Source organism: Xenopus laevis, chromosome 2L, assembly GCF_017654675.1.
Source record: "Xenopus laevis strain J_2021 chromosome 2L, Xenopus_laevis_v10.1, whole genome shotgun sequence".
Taxonomy (NCBI): domain Eukaryota; kingdom Metazoa; phylum Chordata; class Amphibia; order Anura; family Pipidae; genus Xenopus; species Xenopus laevis.
This window is the reverse complement of record NC_054373.1, coordinates 161,071,518-161,095,923: the sequence shown is the minus strand read 5'-3', so window position 1 is coordinate 161,095,923 and position 24,406 is coordinate 161,071,518. Positions and strand designations below refer to the sequence as shown.

Sequence of the window (24,406 nt, the reverse complement as noted above, 5' to 3'; positions counted from 1 at the left end):
AGCCTAACAAAAGAACAATGGGAAGGTAACCAGATAGCAGCTCCCTAACACAAGATAACAGCTCCCTGGTAGATCTAAAAACAACACTCAATAGTAAAAGCCATGTCCCACTGAGACTGATTCAGTTACATTAAGTAGGAGAAATAAAGCCTGCCAGAAAGTAATTCCATCCTAAAGTGCAGGCACAAGTCACATGACTGGGGGCAGCTGTGTGACTTTTTGTCACACAAACAAGGAAGTTGAAAATCGCTGTTCTCTTACAGTTTGTATTCTGTTTCAGGATTTGATTGAATCTTTCATGAAGGATTCAGGATTTGGCCAAAATAGTGGATTCAGTGCAACCCTACTTAAAACTGTGCTGTAAACCATTTGATTAACATGCCTGAGCAAGGAGGGAATTTGAGCCTTGACCGGATAAGAGTTGCCTTCTTCTACAATTTCAGAACCAGCAGTTCAGAAAGGAATGCAGAAATACTGTTTTCATGGTAATTATATTTACGAAAAAAAAATAGAAAATAATTTAACATTAAATAAACCCGATAGGATTGTTTTGCTTCCAATAAGGATTAATTATATATTAGTTTGGATCAAATACAAGTTACTGTTTTATTATTCGAGAGAAAAAGGAAACCTTTTTTAAAAATTTTAATTCTTTGGAAGGAAGTGTCCTTTCCAAAATGCAGAGCTTTTTTTGATAATGGGTTTCTGGATCCCCTACCTGTACTGGAAAGTTGCTTAAAATTACATTTCTTTTGTTATGCAAATATTTATTTTTGGGGTTACATCCTCTTTAATTTGAGTATCCACTTTCAAATAAGCAAGTCTCCATCTCCAATTTGCAGCCAATCAGAGCATTAGAATATTTGTAACTGAAATGTGAACAAATACCCATATTGGAAAGATCCTTAGAATGATATTGTGCAAAAAACAGGGTTTAAGTTGGTTATTCAATTTAAGTTGGGCACATTTGAAGGTATTTTTATACAGATTGATTTCCATTATCTGTTTCATTAAAGGAATAGTCACAACATGTCGTGGGCCAAATAATTAAATTAGTAGATCAAATTCTAAAGCTGATCTAAAGACTCAAATATAAAATAAAATTTAAGAACTTTAGAAGACAATTTGAACATTTAAAACTCTGTTTTTTGACAACTCTATTGCTGCTGGAATTTTTCTTTTAAATAGTTACTATTCGTATGCTCTGATTGGCTACAGAGTGCAACAAGCTTATCCAAATAAAACTTACTGACATTAAGGGGCAGATTTATTAAGGTTTGAGTTGTTTTTTTCACAAAAATTTTTTGGTCAAAATGGACATTTTCGGGTTAAAAAAACTTGGATTTTTCAAGTTATTTTTTTTAAAAAAAAGCTGCAACCCAAAAATATACCATCTAATACCTGTCGAGGTCATGTAGGACTCAATGGCAGAGGTCACTTGAAACATTCGAAGATGTTAATAGCCTTCATGATGTTCGAGGTTTTTTGGAGGGTTTTGCCTGAAAACGTTAATGATTCAAGCGATTCGAGATTTTTTTGCCAAAAACTCAATCAATTTGAGTTTATGGCTTTCGTGACTTAAACTCGCAGAATTGGGTTTTTGCAACTGGAGTTTTTTCTTAAATACAATACCATTCAAGTTTCTAGTGAATAAAAAGCTCTAACATTTTACTTTTGATAAATAACCCCCTTAAACTAATAAGGCCTTTAGGCACCAACATGTAGGTTAGCAACTCAGTCCTTTAATTAGTGCACGTGCATAATAAGTAAATTAATTGTGATTAGAAGTTCTCAGGCAACTGAGTCATGGTGAATAAAAGAGTATTTAATTTCACCAAATAGAACACTATCAAAAAAATAATAATAATAAACATTTGGGCAAAAAAACTACTGTATATAAAGAGTATTTCCAGAGTACAAATAAGTATCACATTCAGAGAATTGCATATTAATACATTTAAATGTATATACTGTATGCTTCTATAATAGGTGGGGACAGGAGACTAGACAACACACAGAATTTTTGGCAATAACAGAGGATAAACTGAACAGATTTCAGCAGGATGAGTCTGGCTGTTTGAGGGGAGACAAGAGGAGAGAAATATGTTTCCTTCTATGATAGTTATAATAACAATTATATATTAGAACCAATAATGCCATATTATACTGTACAAACATACTAAATTGACTATTCAAATGCCTTTATTATTTATAGTGATGCACAAGCCCCTCAATCGCCAAGTAGAAAACAAATAAAAGGAGAAGAGAAGGATAGCATATTGGGAATTATAAAATGGCAAACGAACTCCTAAGAGATACATTTAAACAAACACATTATTAGACCATAATTGTTGGCCTAGTGGATTTTCTGAAATGAGAAACTGTATATGTCTTTGTTCTTATAATTCTCTTTGAAGTGTAGGCGCCCTGCTGTTCTGGCTCCTCATTTGACTGCCTACAAACAACGAAGGAAATAGGAATGGCAAGTTGTTACACGTAGATGAGTTGCTAAGGGAAACGCAGACGAAAGGTCAAAAAGTCTCCATTCACTTAGCAACTTGTAACTTATCAGTTAAGAAATATTCCAAAGCTTTCATACTTGGAGTGCCTTAGGTATTGTTTGTTGCAGTTTCTGGTTTATTACAAATTATTTTTGTGTTTTATCACAGCCAACGCTCTTCTAGCTCAGAATTCTTCAAATGTAGTCCCTTGAGGTGCTTGTACTAAATTCTGCCCCATAAATTTGTGGTTATAATAGATTACTCAAGATTTCAAGATTTCTTCTCTGTTTCTACTCTATAGGATATTGCTTCCTCATATTTGATAGGGACATCTAAATAATTTTGATTAGTGATAGGCGAATTTGGGGAGACACGGTGCAGGCGTTCGGTTTTTGGATGCCGCCGTCTGTTTTATGGACGCTGGCGCACATTCGCTGACAAAAAAGTGCCTGCATCCAAAAAAAATGGACGCCGGCATCCATTTTTTTTACGTTGCCGAATTTGTGCGGCGGTTTCGCAAATTTATTCGCCAGCGGCGAAACGCTGGAATTCGCCTCAAAATTGGTGTATCATATAGAAGGGTGCTGTAAGTGAGGATGAAAAATGAAACACATTTTCAAGTTTGATCAATCTAAAACGTGAACTAGATCTCAATTGATTTTTAACCAAACCATTGTTTTTTTTTTTAAAGAAAATTCCATAACTTGGCTACTTTGTGCTGGTGTAAAAGCTACACTGGCCTCACTGTGTGCCTCCCTCTCCTTTGCAGGCAATATATTTGAAACTACCATATACTTATCTTCAAAATGGCTAAATAATTTTAGTGCTATATTTTATGGTCTTACCATACATTTTTCAGTTTGGTTTGTACATACTCCATACTTTTCTGGCAGATTTGGATTTACCTTGTTGTACCAGGGATCTCATAGGCTTTGGTCCTCAGGAGTACATATATATTTATTTATAATACACAAACGCCATGAATATCCTGTAAATTATATCCTTATAAACGGTGAGTAGTGATGTCATCAGTTATAAACGGTGAGTAGTGATGTCATTTCTGTCACATGACTTACTAAAATTTGTGTATTATAATAAATAAAGTACCCCCAGTTGTAAAATATGAGGATATTAGAAGTTACCTCGGAGTTCCATGACCTGTATAAAAACACTCGGCCTTCGGCCTCGTGTTTTTATATGGTCATGAAACTCCTCGGTAACTTATAATATCCTTATATTTTACAAGAGGGGGTACTTTATTCACTATATAAACTGAAAAAAGGTCAGCACTCACAATTTAAAAAATTAAGCAGTGTTTTATTAGATGGTGACTGAAGTTTTGCTTGCAACCTAGCCTTTTTTAAAGTGTTCAAGCATCTAACACAAATCATAATAAACCCCAAGTGGCAGGAAGGATCATAAGTAACGCCATGATACTCCACTAGTGAGGGACTACCCACGTATTATGACATCACTTATAATCCTCCCACCACTTGGGGCTTATTAGGCTTTGTGTTACATGCTTGAACACTTTGAAAAAGTCTAGATTGCTAGCCGAAATGTCAGTCATTATCTACTAAAACACTGCTTTACTATAGTGACACTGCACCCAGGCAAAATGTTTTTATATATATTACACAAACGCCATGAATATCTTGTAAATTATATCCTTATAAACCGTGAGTTCTGATGTCATCAGTTATAAACCGTGAGTTCTGATGTCATTTCTGTCACATGACTCACTGGCCTTCAGCCTCGTGTTTTTATATGGTCATGAAACTCCTCGGTAACTTATAACATCCTTATATTTTACAAGAGGGGGTACTTTATTCACTATATATATATATATATATATATATATATATATATATATATATATATATATATTTATTTTTTCAACAAAAAAGCGGCAGCAGCAGGACTTTATCTCAACAAACAAAATCAGGTTTTATTCAATGTTTCGGCTCTAACATTGAGCCGTCTTCAGCAAATGAAACACTATGCACAAAATACAAACTATTTAAGCACAAAGCAAAAGGCGCCAAAAATGTTGTGATGTGAGTGGGCGTGATCTCCTATTGTGTAACATCATACCCTTATTCAACCGAAAAACTAAGTATACATAGTAGCCCATAAGAACATTTTGCTCATGTGTTTCCAAGTGTAGCAGTGAATATTAAACGCATGTGATGGAGATTATAACCCCCATTCTTTGTAACTGTAAAAATACAAAACATCCGTCCTCCTAACAAAGAGAACGAAGAAGCACTCAATATACCCCGCTGGGAAGCACACTCAGTCTTATCATACCTGCATCTTTGTAGCCATCAATCCGAGTAATGGATTAAGCAGTAGATCTGTCAAGACGGCTCAAGTGTTAGAGCAGAAACATTGAATAAAACCTGATTTTGTTTATTGAGATAAAATCCTGCTGGTGCGGTTTCTTTATACAAGTGGCTAACAATTTATACCAATTAACTAGAAAATGGTTAAAGGGGAACTATAGCGAGAATGAAAATGTAATATAAGCTTCCTCATACTGAAGTAAGAAACTTACTATTACATCAATTAAATATTCAGCATTGTTTCTGAAATAATTACGTTTATATTCACTATTCCTATATATATTCCCCCCCCCTATATCTTATAGGGGGGGCTTCCTTTCCTAGCAGATGTATTAGAGCTCACTCAAATAACTGATTCCAGTACACACAACATCTAACAAAATTATTGCCTTTTGCACAAATTCTGCATGTAGAGAGACATGATGTGGCAGATTTAATAAGCTCGAGTGAATAGTTCGAATCCAAAAATATTTGAATTTTGAAGGAATTTTTTGGGTACTTACACCATCGAATTGGTCAAATTCGATCGAATTTGTTTGAATAGAACAATTCAAAGTAAAAGCGTTCGCCCATTTGTCCATTCGATAATCAAAGTACTGTCAAATCCTTCGACTGAATACTTCGCCAAATAAAAGCTACTGAATTGAATGTTAGCCTATGGGGACATTGTACTTTTTATGATCGAATAAAAATCATTCGATCGATCGCTTAAAATCGTTCGAATCATCTGATTCGATCGATTTTTATCGTTCGATCAAACAATTTTTATTCGATCAAACATTTTGCGTTCGAATTCTATGGATTTTACTTTGAGGGTCGAATTTGAGGGTTTTTTAACCCTTGAAATTCGACCCTTGATAAATCTGCTCCATGGTGTCTCTAATACATCATCTAGGCAAAAGGAGCCCCCTATAAGATATATTTGGTCTAACTGTCAATTAATATCTGACACCCAACTGCTGAATTAAAAGAGAATAAAGAGAAACAGATGCTGAGAGAGGGCTAGTGAATATTAACGTGATTATTTCAGAAATGATACAAAATTTTTAATTTCTTATTGGAGTATGCTAAAGCTAATATTACATTTTTGCGATAGTTCCCCTTTAAGTAACACAGCTTGCAAATTAATTTGAGTTATGTCCTAGGGTAAAAACAGTTTTAGCTTTATTATTCTGACACTGAATGTGGCGGGGAAGCAATGTGTTCATGCCTTGGGCGGATACATTATATGCTGAGTTAAGATCTGAAGCCTTCTTGCTGGTCATGGCTCTCAGCGGGAACAAGCAAGAAATGGAATGCGTCTATTCTCCAACTGGGTTATCTCAAGAACATTTTTTATGAACCACGTTATATGCGACTTCAAACAACATCTCTTGGATGCTCAGTAGGTCACTTGGCACTTGAGGGTAAGTTTAACTAATGTAAGAATTAAAAAGCATAACCTGGCGTTAAATTTGGCTGTGATACTACCTGTTATGTTAAGCTACTGCAATTGATCGATTGGTTTTAAAGAACGTGTAGACCATTCCTTCAACAATCCCAACTGACTCTGTAATAATAATATCATGTTCTTTCATTGTCACATTATTTCTTATTTTACCAAATCTCCAACAGATATTCAGACATATTCTAATTAAACCCAAGATGGCAGCTGAGATAAGAAACCACAATTGGTCTCTATGAGTCACACTGCAGTGTTTTTTTACAGTTTAATTCCATGGAATAATATAATCTAGAAAGAGGGCCCTCACAAAAAGATCTTTATTTATCCCAATATTGAACACCCAGATCCTATAAACTATTACAGTTTATTTCTGCAATAAATACAAGAAGTTTCCCAATGCTTTATATTTTGACCAAGTCCAACATTTCCTTGAAAAGGATTTAACATTATTTTTTCTGAGTATAAATGATAGGGATACCTATCCAGCCTGGTTCTACAAGCACAGAGTGGAGTTCAACTGCTCAACGCCTAAGGAGTTGACATATCCACCTGCTTTGATAAATGTGTCAGCTGATTAACCACTTTCCTGACTTTCGGGAAAACTAAAAATCCTTTAAATTGCCTTTTTCAAAATATTGACGGCACAAAAAAATGCAATCTCCAAATGCTTAAAATTCAAATCCCAGCTGTTGAGCTTCTATAGAAGTCAGTGGGAGGTAGATTTCCAACTTTTGGGCAATTTTAAGCTTCAACTTCAAGATCTTTTTAAACAGTGAAATCTTTACAGACAGGTTTTTGATTTCCAATTTTTTTCTTCTTTTTTCTGATTCAAGTTGTGAAAAAATTCAATTGAGTAATCTCCAATCTTGAACTTGAAAATTGATAAATAGCCCACCAGTCTAAAATCTAAATCCCTGTAGTTCTTCGTTTTTCATGCATTTATCTTTACTGAAGTTTTATATAAATAACAATGATAATCCATGCAGACTTTCAGGGGCAAAAATGTTGATACCATGCCAGCCAAAGAAATATCTGACATATCTTATCTGTTCAGTATTTTTTCCTAAACTGTGGAATTTGGGGGGGGGGGGAGCCAGAAAGTCAAATATAAGTGCATGAGTTTTTATGTATATTTATGTAAATAAATTATTTTATGTAAAATAATGTTTTTTCTCTGTTTAAAAAGAGGTTACAAGGCAGGGTGACCTGTTGAAATATATGGGCTCATAAATACAGGCTTGTACACAAAAAGTCTGCAATTCACTGTGATAAAGCATACTCACAATTCTGCTCATCGACAGAAAGAATTATAAGAAATTTAACATACGGTAGTAAAGATATTACCTTGTTGGGGATATACAGTCCATTAATCTACGTTTGCTAAAAATCAATACTTAGTACTAAGCAAGAAAAGAATGTATCATGGGTCTCTAAAGATCAATACTGACTTCTGATGATAGACCTGGAAACTGAAAAAACCCAAAGTATTTTTAAGAACATTGTTCACTGGCTACTCATCCTGAAATGGCTTTTACTACACTTATTCCTTCGCATGGACATGTACAGCATTACTTCACTTCATTACTACATTGAAACCTTTGGTTATTTTCTATGATAATTAACTAAACTATTTCTCTGGTACAGGTATGGGATCTGTTATCCAGAAACCTGTTATCGAGAAAGCGCTAAATTATGTAAAAACTCCATTTTATCCAAAAAAAATCCAAATTTCTAAAAATTTGTTTCTTTTTCTATGTAATAATAAAACAGTACACTGTACTTGATCCAAACTAAGATATACTCTAGTAGAGATAAGATATGGAGACATAAGGAAGTAGACATAACGTATGAGGATCCAAATTACAGAAAGCTTCCTTATCTGGGAAAACCCCAGGTCCCGAGCATTCTGGATAACAGGTCCCATACCTGTTCCACTATCCATAAGACACATATTTGGACTGATTTTGAATGACAGGAGTAGTTCCACAAGATTAATAAGAATCACACATCTCAGTTGTTCAGAGTCCTTTAATCACTTAGGCATGGGGACATCATTGACCTAATCTCTCTCCAACACAAGTTCATATTCTCTATGCTTTGCTTAGACCTTCCAAGGTCAGCACTCTTTTATTGTCTGTCAGTATATACCCAGAATCATGTCCTCGCACTTGGTGGGGCATCTTGCTTTCAAACCACAATTCTTTTGTATTGAAGAAAGCTGCTTCACTTGAATAATCTAATTTTTTTTGCAAGCTTTCTGTTGTTTTTATGTTGCTGAACTTGTATTTATTAATTTTACTCTAGCTGTTTACTACTTTTGTGTTAGTGAAGTATCTCCCTTCACATCTAAAACAGTATTGTCATACAAATAGATTTGCACACATAAAATACGTACCTACTTGCATAAACTGTAAGTTACAACTATAACTGGCAAAACTATAACATAAACATTCAGGCACAAGTATCATTTTCTATTTTGCTAATGCCTAGACTAAGCAAAAATATCATAACCCATTTGGGTTTAGTTATATATACATATTTATTTATAAAGACATGGGTAGGGATAAACAATTTTCCTACAGTAAAGCTGGGCATGAATGAATCTGTAAAATATTCCAAATTGACCATCGACAGCTTATTGGCATGTATGGGGCCCAACCAGTACCAGCTATCTGTCAGTCAAGTTAGAAAATTGCATTCAGTGACGGCCATTTCAGTCCCATTATGATCCCGTTGTTGGCACATGGGCCAAACATGCGGTTCTTATACTATATTCCCACATTAGCAGAAGCCAATGAAACAACTTTTCTCATCTTCAGAGAATGACTGAAGTGTTGGAGGCACTTTATTGAAGTTATTGAGAGCACAGTGGTTATTTGTAAAACCACTGGAAGACATCACGTCAAGCATCCAGATGGCTTGAATGGCCTTGGCCACGTGGCCAGCACAAATGAATATTAAATTGCAAATCGATTCACAAATTACTGCAGAAAAATTGTGAGACTTGTAATTTATGACCCATATGTCGATTTGTGAAATGTATTCCAGTCCAGTTCATAGAAAAATGGATGTTCAACTGACAAATACAAAGAACTCCACACACTTTCCTTCCACCAGTGGCAATTAAGATGGACCATAATGCACTTTGGGAGCAGAGAAATTCAAGCAGATATACATAACCCTAAACTGGCACATCATTAACAGATATGGTCAGGAAATAAGGTCAATATCTGTTTGAAATATCTATAATGTCCAGCTTTGGGCTGGGTATACCTGCCTGAATTTCTGATGTGAATCTATGCACATTTTGCAAAGCTTCCAAAGCTTAGATAAGCACTTCTATGGGAACAATGCTGTTGCCCTACACATAATCTGATCTGCTCATATATGTTCTTGGTGAATCTATGAGGCATTGGCAGAGATGGAAATGACATGGCCAGGGTCTTCTTACTTTCATCAAAATCTGTTTTTTGGGTTTTGGCTCTGTCCATATGGACAGTACAAAAATACATTGAGACTTTTATGGGTCACATCAGAGTAAAAACTGCAACATTATTCTTCTGATGAAAAATATGCAACTTGGCTTCCATAAATATATATACTAGCAAAACGGACTCAATTTTTGTCCAGCTTGAAATGTAATTTAGGGGATTTGAAATGTGAATGTTACTGGTACAGTATTGGTGCTAAAGCTGGGACCTTATGATGCTCTTGCAATAGAAAGTATACAAAGTAATTTCAAAACGAATGCCTGTGGCCTATCATAAACAACTTTTCCTAAGTGTTGAGTTTCAGCTTGAGCCAGGGCCGGGGCAAGCTGACTGGGAACCCTAGGAAACCCGGTCGGTTAACTCCGCCCCACTGGCATGTGTGCACGTGCCATAACATAGGGGAGGGAAACGAAGGGGAAGCATAAGGGCAGGGGAGGGAGAGAAGGGGGAAGGCGAGATCTGCAGAAGGGAGCAAATCTAGACTAGGGGTAGGCAGAAGAATCTTAAACAGGCACCTGCCCAGCACCACCACATAGTTGCACCCTAGGCAAACTCCATACAAGTTATTAGTTATGGGTGAAATGGGAGACAAAATAATTATGACGCCCGACAATTTTCGTTACTACTGAAATTTTTATACGTGCGACTATTTTGTCCAAATGCATTAGTCAATGGGCGTCCGAATAATTTTGACGCGACACAGTTTTTTTTTGCAAATTTTCATCGCAGTTTCACAAAAACATTTGTAGGCAGTGAAACGTGGAAATCCGTGCCTGGCGAATTTATTCTCCAATCACTACAAGTTATCTATACTGCTTCCCAACATGCTCTCAGCAAAAAGCCAACCAAACTTTCCAACTTGTGACATTTACCAAACTTGAATCACGATAGAAAAGAGGTAATATTAATGATGCTTAGTTACACCAATATTGACAGAAGACAAACATCGCCCACCACTACTGCCTAAAAGGTGCATTTCATTGGGTATAAAAGATTATGCCATGCTGCACAGGTATATATGAAAAAGTACAAAACCTTGAGTTATATGATTGTGGATAGTTTGCTTTTCAGATAAAATGCTATGGCAAGCTAGGTGTATTAACGGGGAATTCAAACAGCTATGACATGCCATGGTTTAATTCCCAATGACATCATCATAGCTTTGCACTGGAAGTATCCTTGCACATGGAATTACTGCATGTTAATGTGCATATTGATATGGCTAAGGTGCCACAGCCAACAGCTGTCACTCATTTCCAATCTTGTCTTTGCCATTTGGCCAGACATATTTAACGGAGCTACATCTGGCTAGACATTTGAGGTGGGAAGCGACGAGGAGCCCCAGTTATGTCATTGGAGAATGCTCTTGATGGTTGTTACATGCAGTCACAGAGGATCTCTACAGGGCACTTAGAGAGACACGGGGGTTTTTAATTGCTTCTCAGTCGAATGAAGGTACAGAACCTTTTGAATATTTCATCATTCTGATTTGCATATTTGATCATTGCAGAACTGATATGTGTTGAAATCTTCTTCGCCTACTGTCCTCTGAACTGTCATTATTTACCAAGGTGATGGGAGATGAATAATTTAAGCCATCCTTTTTCTCTCCGACACAATACAATTTTCTGACTGACAGAACTGTGACAGGATGGGAAGCATAGGACTAGCACTCAGCCGAACAGCATAGATACATGATCACTTGCAATGTACCTTATACATTATATTATACTTATATTAAGAAGAGAAATAAAATAAAAGTGTACCCTCTGTTTCCTCAGGCTCCCCGGACTGGTGGGTGATGGACTTGGCGACTTTCCAGAGCGAGGGGTAGACAGCTGACTCCCTGGGGTGCCATTGACTGGGAAACAAAAAAAACAACAAAATATATAAATCATAAAAGAGAACTAGTATCAGCTGCACAATTTAGCCATGATGCCCAACATGCAGTTTAAAGTACAGCATATATTGCATTCTGGGAGTTGTAGTTTGACAACAAATTTTACTAACAAATACCATTACATTGCTAAATAACAGAATATATATATATATATATATATATATATATATATATATATATATATATATATATATATATATATATATATATATATATATTTAAATTAAGAATCATAAAAGCTTGTTTGTGTAGTTATCAATACTTTTTAACTTATCTGGAAAACTGAGTCCATTCAAAGCAGATAATTCGAAATTACAGGTATATCCGTCTCCTATAGACTCCATTTTTCCAAATAATCCAAATTTTTAAAAATGATTTCCTTTTTCTCTGTAATAATAAGACAGTATCTTGTACATGATCCAAACTAAGATATAATTAATCCTTACTGGAAGCAGAACCAGCCTATTGGGTTTATTTAATGTTTACATTATTTTCTAGTAGACTTCAGGTATGAAGATCCAAATTATGGAAAGATCCATTATTTGAAAAACCCCAGGTACCGAGCATTCTGGATACCTGTATTAAAAATGATTTCCTTCTTTAATAACAAAACAGTAAAACAGTAGCTTTTCTTGATCCTAATAAAGCTGCATGAATCCATATTGGTGTCAAATCAATCATATTGAGTTTATTTAATGTTTAAATGTTTTATAGCAGACCCCTTATCCAGAAAACCCCAGGTCCCAAGCATTCTGGATAATAGATCCCATACCTGTATAGCAATTATCTATAAAGTACAATTATGCAAACAGCTAACATTCCTTACAGGAAAGAGCTAGAGACATGGACATATTAATAGCAAATACATTTGTACTGGTAGGTAACAGGAACCTATAAGCAGGAACCTGTCGGGGAACCAGAAACCTGTCCTGCAGGGCTTACAATCTAATATTAGTTAAAATACATACATACAGTAGTGGGGGATTTCTAGCACAGTGGACAATAGCTGAGCTATAGCTGGAATACACAAGCTTTTTTTATTGATGCTTTACTTATACAAAACTAACACCCAAAGATGCCTTTTCAATTCCTGACCCATTATTGCATTATAACTGGGTACCATTAGAGTGCATTTTTTATTTTGATTGCAATTGACAGCATTATAGTCACTATAAAAAACATGTGCAAAGGAAAACGTTACATGCCACTCGGTTGATCCTAAGATAACAAAGGCAGCAGAGTATCTCATTACCACTCGGACTGAATAAGACGAAACAAAATCTGCTTGGGGGATAACTGTATAGGAAATAAGGCACGACTTACCTTCTATAAGTTCTAACATGGATGAGGTGTTGGTGGATGCACAGGTTATAAGAGAGAAAACAATGAAACGTCAGTCCTGCTTTGTGATTATATATGTCTCAGAGCCCAGAGGAGGCAGAGCTATGATGAGAAAGCTTGGGAACCAGCCCGTTTCACACAGAGAGCTGAATGAGAAGCTGGATTCATAAGCAGATGTCTTTTATGCGTAAGTTTGACGTCTGTTCCAACAGCAGTGGGAGGTGCAGGTGCTGTCTTAATGCTACATCAGAGGTGCCACTTAAGCAACATACTGCTGCCATATAGAGAATAAACCCCCAAACAAAAACATACCCAACCCCAAAGCCTCTAGAACTTCATATTCCACGTGGTGAATCATGATCGGGCCCTTTGGGGAGGACAAATATGAAATGACTCATCATTAAACAAGGGAAAAGCAATAATCATAAAGAGCCACCGGTAACAGCTAGTACAACCATAGCAAAAGCTTGCAGAGTTGTTTTCTTTATTTTAAAGAAATACTTAACCTAAAATGCTAATGGTTTATATAACAGTTCGTATAAGGTTCAGGAAGCTAGTCAATATATATTAATATTATTTGTATTTGGTTAAAAAAATTTGTATATGGAGAACATTTTTTATATTAAAATTGATATATTGACTAATTCACTTTTCCTTCTAAAAGGGCCTTAAGTGTTAGGGGCAGGAGAATGGTGAATTCTAATTTGTGTCCTCAGTATACATAGAACTATAGGAGGGGAAAGGATCTTTTCTTTCATACTCTAGAACAGGGTTCCCCAACCTTTCTTAAATGGATACTGTCATGGGAAAAAAATTTTTTTCCAAAATGTATCAGTTAATAGTGCTGCTCCAGCAGAATTCTGCACTGAAATTAATTTCTCAAAAGAGCAAACAGATTTTTTAATATTCAATTTTGAAATCTGACATGGGGCTAGACATTTTGTCAATTTCCCAGCTGCCCCTGGTCATGTGACTTGTGCCTGCACTTTAGGAGAGAAATGCTTTCTGGCAGGCTACTGTTTTTCCTTCTCAATGTAACTGAATGTGACATGGGTTTTTACAATTAGTGCTGTTCTTAGATCTACCAGGCAGCTGTTATCTTGTGTTAGGGAGCTGTTATCTGTTTACCTCCCCATTGTTCTTTTGTTTGGCTGCTGGGGGGGGGTGGTAGGGGGTGATATCACTCCAACTTGCAGTACAGCAGTAAAGAGTGATTGAAGTTTATCAGAGCACAAGTCACATGACTTGGGGCAGCTGGGAAATTGACAATATGTCTAGCCCCATGTCAGATTTCAAAATTGAATATAAAAAAATCTGTTTACTCTTTTGAGAAATGGATTTCAGTGGAGCAGCACTATTAACTGATTCATTATCGAAAATATTTTTTTTTTCCATGACAGTATCCCTTAACCGTGAGCAACAGCTGTAAAAAGTTGGGGAGCAGCACAAGCATGAAAAATGTTCCTGGGTGGTACAAAAAAGTGATCTGACTGGCAGCCTACAGTTGGTTTTTTTTTGGCTGTATATCTGGTTTTATGCAACAAAAACTTGCCTCCAAGTCAGAAATTCAAATATAAGCACCTGCTTTGAGGCCAGTAGGAGCAACAACCAAGGGGTTGGTGGGCAACAGGTTTCTCAAGAGCCACTGGTTGAGGATCACTGATCTAGAAGACTGCTACATGCTAATAAGTTTAGACCAAGGTTGACTCAAAATTGTAAAGACTTCTGGTATAGAGTATTGATCCGGGATTCTAACAACCAGGATGGTTTGGAACTATGGATGCACCGAATCTACAATTTTGGATTCGTGCCGACTCCTTTGTGAAAGATTATCAAATTCTAATTTGCATATGGGAAAGGGGAACCATTTTTTACTTCCTTGTTTTGTGACAAAAAGTCACGCCATTTCCATATGCATATGCAAATTAGGATTCGGATTTGGTTAGACTGGGCAGAAGGATTCGGTCGAATCCGAATCCTGCTGAAAAAGGCAGAATCCTGGCTGAATCGAACAGAATCCTGGATTCGGTTCCTATTTGGAACAGTGCTATAATGCGTACAGGAAGCACAAAAAAGAAATTTCCAGCACTTGGTCTAACCCATGGCGTGGCGTTGACCAGAAGTGCCAGTGCTCACTCTGGTATTGATCAGCTGCTAGACATGATAAAAAACCATCATTTATACACAAAAAGAAGGAAAAAGATTGATTGGCACACCAGTTTACACATTTTGACCAAAGTGTGGTACTAACACCTAATTTTTTGTAATAATTAATGTTTAGGGCAAACTGTGCACTGGCAATCTTTCTCCTTCTATTTGGAGCAGTGCTATGAATGGTACATGGGGTAATACAGTATATATGTGTGTGTGTGGTGCATTGATGCATTACGATCAGATATGACTATGGCAGTAACCTTCTGAAATTACAGTTTATTATGTGAGTCAGATGTCATTAGCGCAGCATTTGCAAGAGTGAAATTGCTGCCTTTAAAAGTCGATTTGCTTCGAAAAAACCGAATAATGTAGTTCTTCAAACTGGTAAACTAAAATTATAAAATCTAAGATGCATGTCAGTAGGGAGGGTACTAAATGTGGTTCCTTGGTTAAAGTGTAGTTAGTGAATCAATGTGATAAAAGGATAAAATATCTTTCTAGCAAAGGATCAACTCCTTTCCTCGAATGTCCCATTCTGTCATTTATCAGGCAGTCACAATATTTATTCCTAGTATTTATATAAAGTATAATAATAATACTCCTTTACTGTCTTTGGCTGCTGCTTGTTATCTGACAGTAACAACTATGCTTCAAACATCAGGACATCATCTTTTCTTTACTCAGCTCCTTCAAACGTTTACTCCTCCTCAATTCTGAATTTGTTACAGGGACCTCAGCTGTTACGACCAACTATCCCTGTCTCCCTTACATTCTTGAATTCTGATTTATTTTAATATCCAGTTATTCGCTCTACCAGTGTACTGTATGTATTTTCTAGTTCCATTTATGTGTAATTGTGCTAATAAAACCTTTTCTAATTAGGACCACCCTCTATATGTCCTCTACATATAGCATCCATCCTTTTCTTCTCTTCTTTATTGTTGTTTGTCTTGTAACCTTTCTTCTCTTGCCTTCCATAATTCTTTTTTACCCGTGAGCCACATTTAAATGTAAAAGAAGTTGGAGAGCAACATAAAAATGCATGAAGTTCCTGGGGATGTCAAATATAGGTTGTGAATGGCTATTGGTTGCCCTTATTTGAACTGACAGTCTACAGGAGACTCTGTTTGGCAGTACACCTGGTTTTTATGCAACCAAAACTTGTCTCCAAGCCTGGAATTCAAAAATAAGCACCTGCTTTAAGGGCACTGACAGCAACATCCAATGGGTTGGTGTTGGTGAGAAACATGTTTGGGAGCTACTGGTTGGGGATCACTGGTCTAAAAGCAGATATAGTCCCATTTAAGTGAAGATTAAGTAGCTTCTGGTGGAAATGATTGTGGATCTCCCTGAGAAATTTTGATACAGAAATCCAAATATTACCATTACTATGCACCTATCAGGGGCGCTCCGCCAATGAGGCGAGTTGAGCAGATTGGTTTCAAGGGGCAGAAAAAAGCCGCTCCTGGTACCTTAAAGAGCCGAATTTCCAGTTTTGAAACCGGGAATTCGGATTTACTAGAGCAAGAGAACACAATTGCACTCTTCGCACTAGTGTTCCTGCCGGCGAGGGGGGCGGCATTTGAGGAGCCGCCTCAGGCATCTTCTTCATAAGAATCAGCGCTGGCACCTATAGTTAATCCTGCTAAGGCATTGCATCAGTCAGGAGTGTAACATCGCATCCTAACAACCCCCATCCTTCCCCCAGCCATATATTTTTGGGACCTACCACCACTTGTGTTTTTACAGGAAAGAGGGCAATCTCCATGTGAGAAAATTGTCAAAAAATTTTGAAATGTAAATAAGTTTATTGCTTGATTTAATTCACAACTCTATTGCACACTATTGTAAAGGACAGGATCTTATTTTGAAAATTATTTCCATAGGAAAAAACGCAAATACATTTCATTGTGTGCGGTCTATGAATACACCCCCAGGATTTCCTTGCCTTAACCATGTTTAACACCATAAACAAAACATTCTTAAAACAGACCTCAGGCACCAACAACTTTATATTCCTTCAAAAGTGTCTGATTCACTTGATCTGATTAGGCCTATTTTGTCTTGTGTTATATTTATATTCGGCACATTCCCTACTCCCTCCAGCCACTCAGCTATCACTCAACTGTACAAGCTGTTCATATGCTCTCTACTAGAATGACCTGTATGGTTTCATCATTACCAATTAGCATTAGCAATTTCAGTTTAATTTCTTCATAAACCTTGCAAGTTTAAGTCAAATCTGGCACGCCTGAATCCGGTCATTTTTTAAAAGCCATAATCTAGACCCCTTGATCCTTGATCCTCCAATCACTTTCTTGTCTTCTTTGTACATCCTACTTTAACAACTCTTATATGCCTTTTCTTTCACTGAATTTTCCAATACATTGCTATAATGCAACCCAATGTATTATATTTCATACTGTTCTAAAACAGCTGAAGTCTAAACTATAAAAGTTTCAAAGTAGTTAAAGGAAAACTTTAACACTGAAATGAATACTTAAGCAACAGATAGTTTATATTGTATTAAGTTGCTAATAATTATTAGTAATTATTTCTTTTTTACCTTGAGCCCCCATTTTGTGATGGTCTGTGTGTTCCCATCACCTGACCAGAAATAATATATGTGTGTGTGTTGGTTTGTTCCCATAGACCAATATCCTATTGACTCAGTTAGTAAGGGGGAAGTTGGAAGTTAAAGGAGAAGAAAGTGCATAATCACTGTGGGTTGCTATAATATTAGGCACCCCAAGTAAATATAATCACCTACTTAAGGGCCAGTGCTTCTATTCACTGAAAACTGTATCACTTCAGGGTATTTCTGTAGGAGCTCATCATAACTATCTTCTTCTTCTTGGATCCTGTCTACAGCCCAGTCAGGGTGCTCAGTAGATTAAAAAAGCTGAACTCACAAGCAAATATCCACCACTCTATTGTACATGCACCCAAGCCCAGGGTCATAGAGAAAGAACAAGAGGAGGAAGAAGAAGGCAATGTGATGCTTCTACAATAGTACCCTAGGCCCTTGCAGCTTTCAGAAGCACTGATCTGGGGTCTCAGGCAGTCACTATGTTTTTCTTGGCCATGGTCAAGGAATAAAAGTGAATGCCATCATTACAGAAAAAAGACTGAGGTTAATCAGCCTTTTCCTTATTTAGAATTCTAAATAGCAGTTCATACTGAGTCATGAGCTGTTTAATTGAGCTAACATTTCTGTAATAAACTCTAATCAATGCAAGAGCTGCCTGCAGAGATAAGTGTCATCAATAAAATGTTGAGTATTGCTGTTTTGCATAACAAAAAAAAAGTCCTGCAGATGAAGTAAGAGGCATTATTGAGTGTATTATGCATAATTTATGTCTGGTGACAACGTCCCTGTCCCTTGTTCGTTGTATCAAAGAAAGTGAGAATGAGAACAACATAATTACAAGTGAGTGAGCTGGGGGGGGGGCATTTATCAACTTCACACTAAAGTTGGCCATAGACGCAATGATCGTACGAATCATGTATTCGTACGATTTTCGGAACGTGTGTTGAGAGTCCCGTGATTTTTCGTCCAGCGGAGATCGATCGTTTGGTCAATCGGACAGGTTACAAAATTTCTGTCGGCTGCCGATAATATCTCTGCGTGTATTGCCGATCGTACGATTTTCAGTGGGAGACTGTCACTAGCTTTGTCAGACATAACTTTCATACGATTGCTGTCAGAGGTAGAACATTGTCTGATCTGTTCTTTTACTACTTTATTTGGTCGGAATGGTAAGACTTTGATCTGAATGGTTAGTGGAAGGTCGGGAGATGGGAAAGTCCTATCATACATTGATTCGTACAATCGGATCTTTGCGTCTATGGCCAGCTTAAGGCAGGTTAACTGAAAACAGAGCTCCGTTATTGCTGCTAGTGGTGAATATGATATGAGAGTATAAATCACAGACTGGAGGGATAGTCCAACCCTAGAATGGCTCCACTCCAAACTTTGGTGTCTATGTTAAAAGCAGTAATAAGACATCATACTTCAGTAGGGTGTAAGGGCTTGATGGGAAACCCAGCATTATGGTAACAAAGGCATGATGCCCCAAACCCTACCACACAGAACTCTCCTGTCTCTTCAAAAAGCTCTTTTATCCAAGTGAAAATGTTGGGCTACCAGAACCAGCAGTAACCAGCAAAATGCAACATTTGGGCACAGATCACCAAGATTCCTATCCACAGTACAGCATTTGCACAGAATTCCATGTAAAAGCGAGTGCCCACCAAGGACAGTTAGCTGCCACTATAACTTTTTCGCAATGCACCAATGCACCATGGAAGTTACCATCCATGTTTTTATTACTGCCTTTGTGTAATTTCATTAAAGGAGAAGGAAAGTTACCAAGGCAGTTTATTGCCAATAGATTAACCACAATAGTGCAAGCTTGAATGCTATATCTATTCTGTAGAAAGCTTTACCATACCTCTCTCTAGTAGCACTCTCTGTTTGTTTAGGTTAGCAGCTGAGCTGCCATATTAGCTTGTGACATCCCTTCCTGCCTGAGTCTCCATCTGCTGACTCATAGCTCTGGGCTCTACAACAGGGAGGGGAGGAGGGAGAAGGGAGGGGGAGGGGAAGTGAAAGAGAGAGAGGAGTAAACTGAGCATGCTCAGGTCCGTGCCCTGGAGGTTTAAGCTGAAAGAAGGAAGTCTGATACAGAAGCCCATGTGTACACAATAGAAGGAAGGAAGTGCTGTGCTTCTTTAGACAGAGGACTCAGAGCAGCATTACTTTGAGGGTTTACTGTTTTAATTATATAACCCTTTCTGACAAAACTTACTTACTGTAGTTTTAACCTTTCTTTCTCCTTTAAGTCAGTTGTAGCCACTGAGACAACTAATTAAGGAACCCTGAAATTACCTTCTGGTCAAGGCTGCAAGGGAGCATTAGCCTCAGTGCAATTTGCAAAAAAATACCCTTTATTTTAGTGTTTGAGTTTATAAATGTGCCTAATTGAGCAGTCTGCGAATAAAGAACCCTAATTATCTACACTAGGGTATTTCTATAAATTGGACACATGCGCGTGTATAATATAAAGTCATATTTTTAAATGCTAAATAAAAATAAAATTTCACATAATAATCTAGCAAAAAGGTTATGATCTACTTGTAAGAAAGAACTCCCAGAATGCTCAGTTGCCTTTCAACCTTGTGTATTCATGTCCCTCTTGTAGGACATTGTTAATGAAGTTCAACAGCCTAAAAATCTAAACTGTTCTGTCCTCCTTTGGTCATAGTTGTCATAGCCAAGTGTTTGCTGCCCACATTCTGATATGAGGGGATTAATGAAACCTCCAGAGGATTTCATGATGAACTTATTAAGAAAGTGTAAAGAGCAGGAAAGTGTAAAATTAATTCCTCAGAAATACCAACAGCAGAGGTGGAATGATTGTCTGCTAGAAATACAGAAAAGGTCATTCAACAGGAGGGGAGGCAGCACAGAGAAACTGATTATCTCGGTACAGGACTTCATGGGAACAAGTACAATTAATAGAAAACATAGCAAACCTTTAGTCTTAAATTCTTCTTAGACACTGCACTTTTTTAGGGCACACAAACCTGCTATGGCATGGACTCTTTCCTACTGTCAAATAAGTCTTTTTACATTATAGCAAAAGTAGCATAAGCTGGGTATATTCACTGGGTGCCATGCAGGAGTAGACTCTGTATGTTACAGGCTTGTAATTAGAAACCTACGAAGGAAGGCCTGTGTAGCACTCCTGGAAAAGGAATGTTCATTCCAATCAGCATTGGACATTGTTAAGCATTGTTAGGCATCAGCCGGCTGTCACTAGGAGAAGAATAAGTGCCTACAAAAAGAACATTCTCAAATACAATTCTGAAGTGGCCAAGAGAACAGCAGCTGAAGGAAGTGAACAGCACATAGGTGGGATAAGGCTGCAAAGGTAGCCAAACAGAAGGGACAATGTGAGCCCCTGAACACCCTATGTTATCTGCCCAATTTCTTTAGGAATGAGATGCCAAGTTGTTGTAGCCTGTAAGTGCATACCTATGGGAAAGAATGAGAGAGTTTTGTGATGTTTAAAGGGGTAGTGCACCTTTAAGTTAACTTTTAGTATGTTATAGAATGACCAGTTCTAAGCAACAAAAACACTGAACTGAACAAAGCGTATATGTTAAATTATATTTGTATACTTCACAAGTTAAAGGGATAGTAACAATTGAGCAGTCAGGAAACTATATCCTGAGAGGGTGCTTTCATTTCAGATTGCTTTATATTTTTGGGTGCAGCAACCTGAAAATGCAAGTCTAACTTCCTAAGGTCCTGGGAAGCTGCATGTGTCTACAGAGGTCAATGAGCAGCAACGCAAATTCCAGTTCTCCATAGTCAAATCAGAGTGACTATGGTCTACATGTTTGAGTGGTGCTACATACCTCCCGATAGTCCAAACGTAGTTTGCACAGTCTCCAATAATTGAGCCCAAAAGTGGTGAGACCACTGGGGTCTCATCCTGGGATGAAACTGAACATTTTTTTGTATAACCCTTAAAATGAACAATAAATGTCCCCTTTAATTTAAGTTTCCTAAACAAAAAAGAAAATACAGAAATACTAAAAGCAAGTACAGTGCCTCGGGTGATATACATAACGACCTACTTATGACATAAGCAGCCAGTGTACCACATAACTCTTCCAAAGACACCGGTTTGTTGCTTATCCAGACATTACTGTGCCTCAGGCACCTCATTATTAATTAAAGATCAGTTGGAGAAATAGGGTTACGCTACGTCACTTCTTCACTAAGCCTTCAAACAGTGACATGGATACGGGCTCGCTCCAGCAGAACCTTTCCATTCGCTGCTGATTCAGAAGCCAGTCAACGAATAATTACAGTGAAAATCACAATTTTTCATCTCCAGATTATAAATTGTCCTGAATTTTGTGGTCCCAAAAATATATACTGCATAATGCATTTCCTTGATTTTACAGTTTCCATAATTTTACACCATTTTTCTCTGGCCCAATGAAAAATGTAAAATGGGAGTTCTACGGTAGTACAAAAACAAAAATTCATATAAATATATTGAATATTTTTGAAAAGTTGCCTCATCTGCCTATCCCTTAGTTCCCCTTGGCCAGCAGTACAGAGAATAGCAGATATTGGGCCAGAGAAAATGATTTATCCTGTGATACCCATGGAGGAGATTCAATTTGAGATGAAATTCAATTCAGAAAAACTTCTCACTGTTTATCAAGTGAAAACTCCATTGAAGCCTGTGTGAAAAAACTGGAACTGAATTTGGAGAGAAGATTTTATCCTTGAATTGAATCTCATCCATTACTTTTCAAGAGATAAACCATGAGATAACTTTTTCTCACTGAATTGAATCTGGCCTACTGTTGGAAAAAAAAAACATTTATAATGAGAATATATTTGAAAGTTCCTTAGAATTTTTTATTTTATTTATAAAGCAAAATATTATCTTTGGGTTTACAACCCCATACATTTTTCTTATGCTAAATGAATTAGCGCAAAGAAATCCTATTCTGATTCTTTATTAATAATTACTGTATTCCACCCCATTAAGACATATAAAACAAATAAAGCAAAAAAAAAAAAAAAAGAAAAAGAAAAGCAGTGAAGCTTATGCCAGAGGCAGAAATTTCCCTAACTGTCGGCTTGCTGGCACATACACAGCTACAGCCGCATCTAATGGATTATGATTAATACCTGAGCTGGGACACAACTTGAGAAATACATTTTCAGTGACAGGAATAAAGCACAGAGAGAAAATATTATTCAGCCGGAATAGGAAATCCAGTCATTAAGGCAAAACTAAATTCTATACTCGTGGTCTATTAAGTGAAAGGAATAGTCACACTCACACTTTCACTCACAGACTGGGGTCTAAACACTCTTCCCTGTTGGCATCACTTCCCAATCAAATGACTAGCAAATGTGCTGCCTAGAGGAAATACTGGCAATGTCAAGGGAATTATTCTCAATAACATTTGCTCAGGACCCCTTGAATCAGATGCAGCCTGGGGGTGATGCTGTACATAGGGAATAGCAAACTGTTTTTGAGAGGGTTATAAAGTAAAGTATATGCTTATATGATCTTCTGCTTCAAGGAACTGGGGCTTCTACAATTTCCACCTTACTGCCTGGCCTTTGGGACTTGTAAAGTAAAGGGTGGGCAGTTAAGACAAACAATCCCCTCGATCCTATTGGATCCCGGCATGTCTATACAGAATGAAAATATCTACTGATACACACTCTTGCTGGGTACGGCTGGGTATCAGTTGGATTGCCCATGATTAAGTACCCTAGAGGTAGGAAACACATGGGGGTGATTCACTAAGCAGCAAAAATGCGCCAGCGACGCCTTCGCCGCACTTCGCCGCACTTTGCCAGGCGTATTTTTGCCAGCGCTACGCAAATTCACTAAAATCCGAAGTTGCGCTCAGGGGTAGCGAAAGGTTGCGAAAGGTTGCGAAGTTGCGCAAGCGTTAATTGGCAAAGTTACGCTAGCGATGGTTAATTTGCATACGGCGCCAAATTCAAATTACAAAGGAGGTATATGTAGAATCACTACAAAAGCCTGGGAAACCTTAAAAACAGCAAATAAAATTTTTATTTTGCCCTACACATGTGCCCACTGTATAGTTAAGTTGCCATGAGTTAGGAAATGTAGGGCGGAAAGAGGGGAGGCCCAAAAAATTTTTCGATCTTTTTCAGCCTATCACCCATAAAAAATGAAGAAACCCCAGTGTTTTTTGGGACTTAGAAAAACTTCCTGTGTAAAATTACAATGTAAGTAAGTGAAGATTGAGGCAAAGGAAGTAACGTTCAGTAAAATTTGCATCTTAATGAATTTGCGGAGTTACGTTTATTCGCCAGTGCGCAAATTCACCAGAGTTTAGTGCGAAACAACGCTAGCGTCCCCTCTGAATTAGCGAAGTTATGTCCTTTCGATAGGGCGTTCTTGCGCCTGGCAATAGCGTGCGAATCATCGCTAGCGTTCTCTCTTTCGCTAGCGTTAGTACTGCTGCGCACATTAGTGAATATGCGAATCTCCGAAATGACGTCACGCTGGCGAAATTACGCCAGCGCTAGTCACTTCGAACTTCAGTGAATTTGGGCCACTGGGTCCTAGGAGATGTATGTACATTTTTAACTTTGATTAATATATACCTATTTTGCTGGATAGCCCTGCTTTTCCTGTTGTACAATAGGG

General features: G+C 37.4%; 1 protein-coding gene across 4 annotated transcripts in view; it reads right to left on the bottom strand.

Moving 5' to 3' along the window:
* dclk1.L (doublecortin like kinase 1 L homeolog) overlaps positions 1 to 24,406 on the bottom strand; it is a 223,019-nt gene that overhangs the window by 83,914 nt on the left and 114,699 nt on the right. For 3 of the 4 annotated variants that reach the window (XM_041582640.1, XM_018247681.2, XM_018247680.2), the window contains exon 6: positions 11,548 to 11,642. In XM_041582640.1, the coding sequence (XP_041438574.1) occupies positions 11,548 to 11,642 (95 nt within the window). Of the gene's footprint in view, positions 1 to 11,547; positions 11,643 to 13,004; positions 13,202 to 24,406 lie in introns of those variants that run through there. The other variant, XM_041582639.1, reaches the window with a different exon arrangement.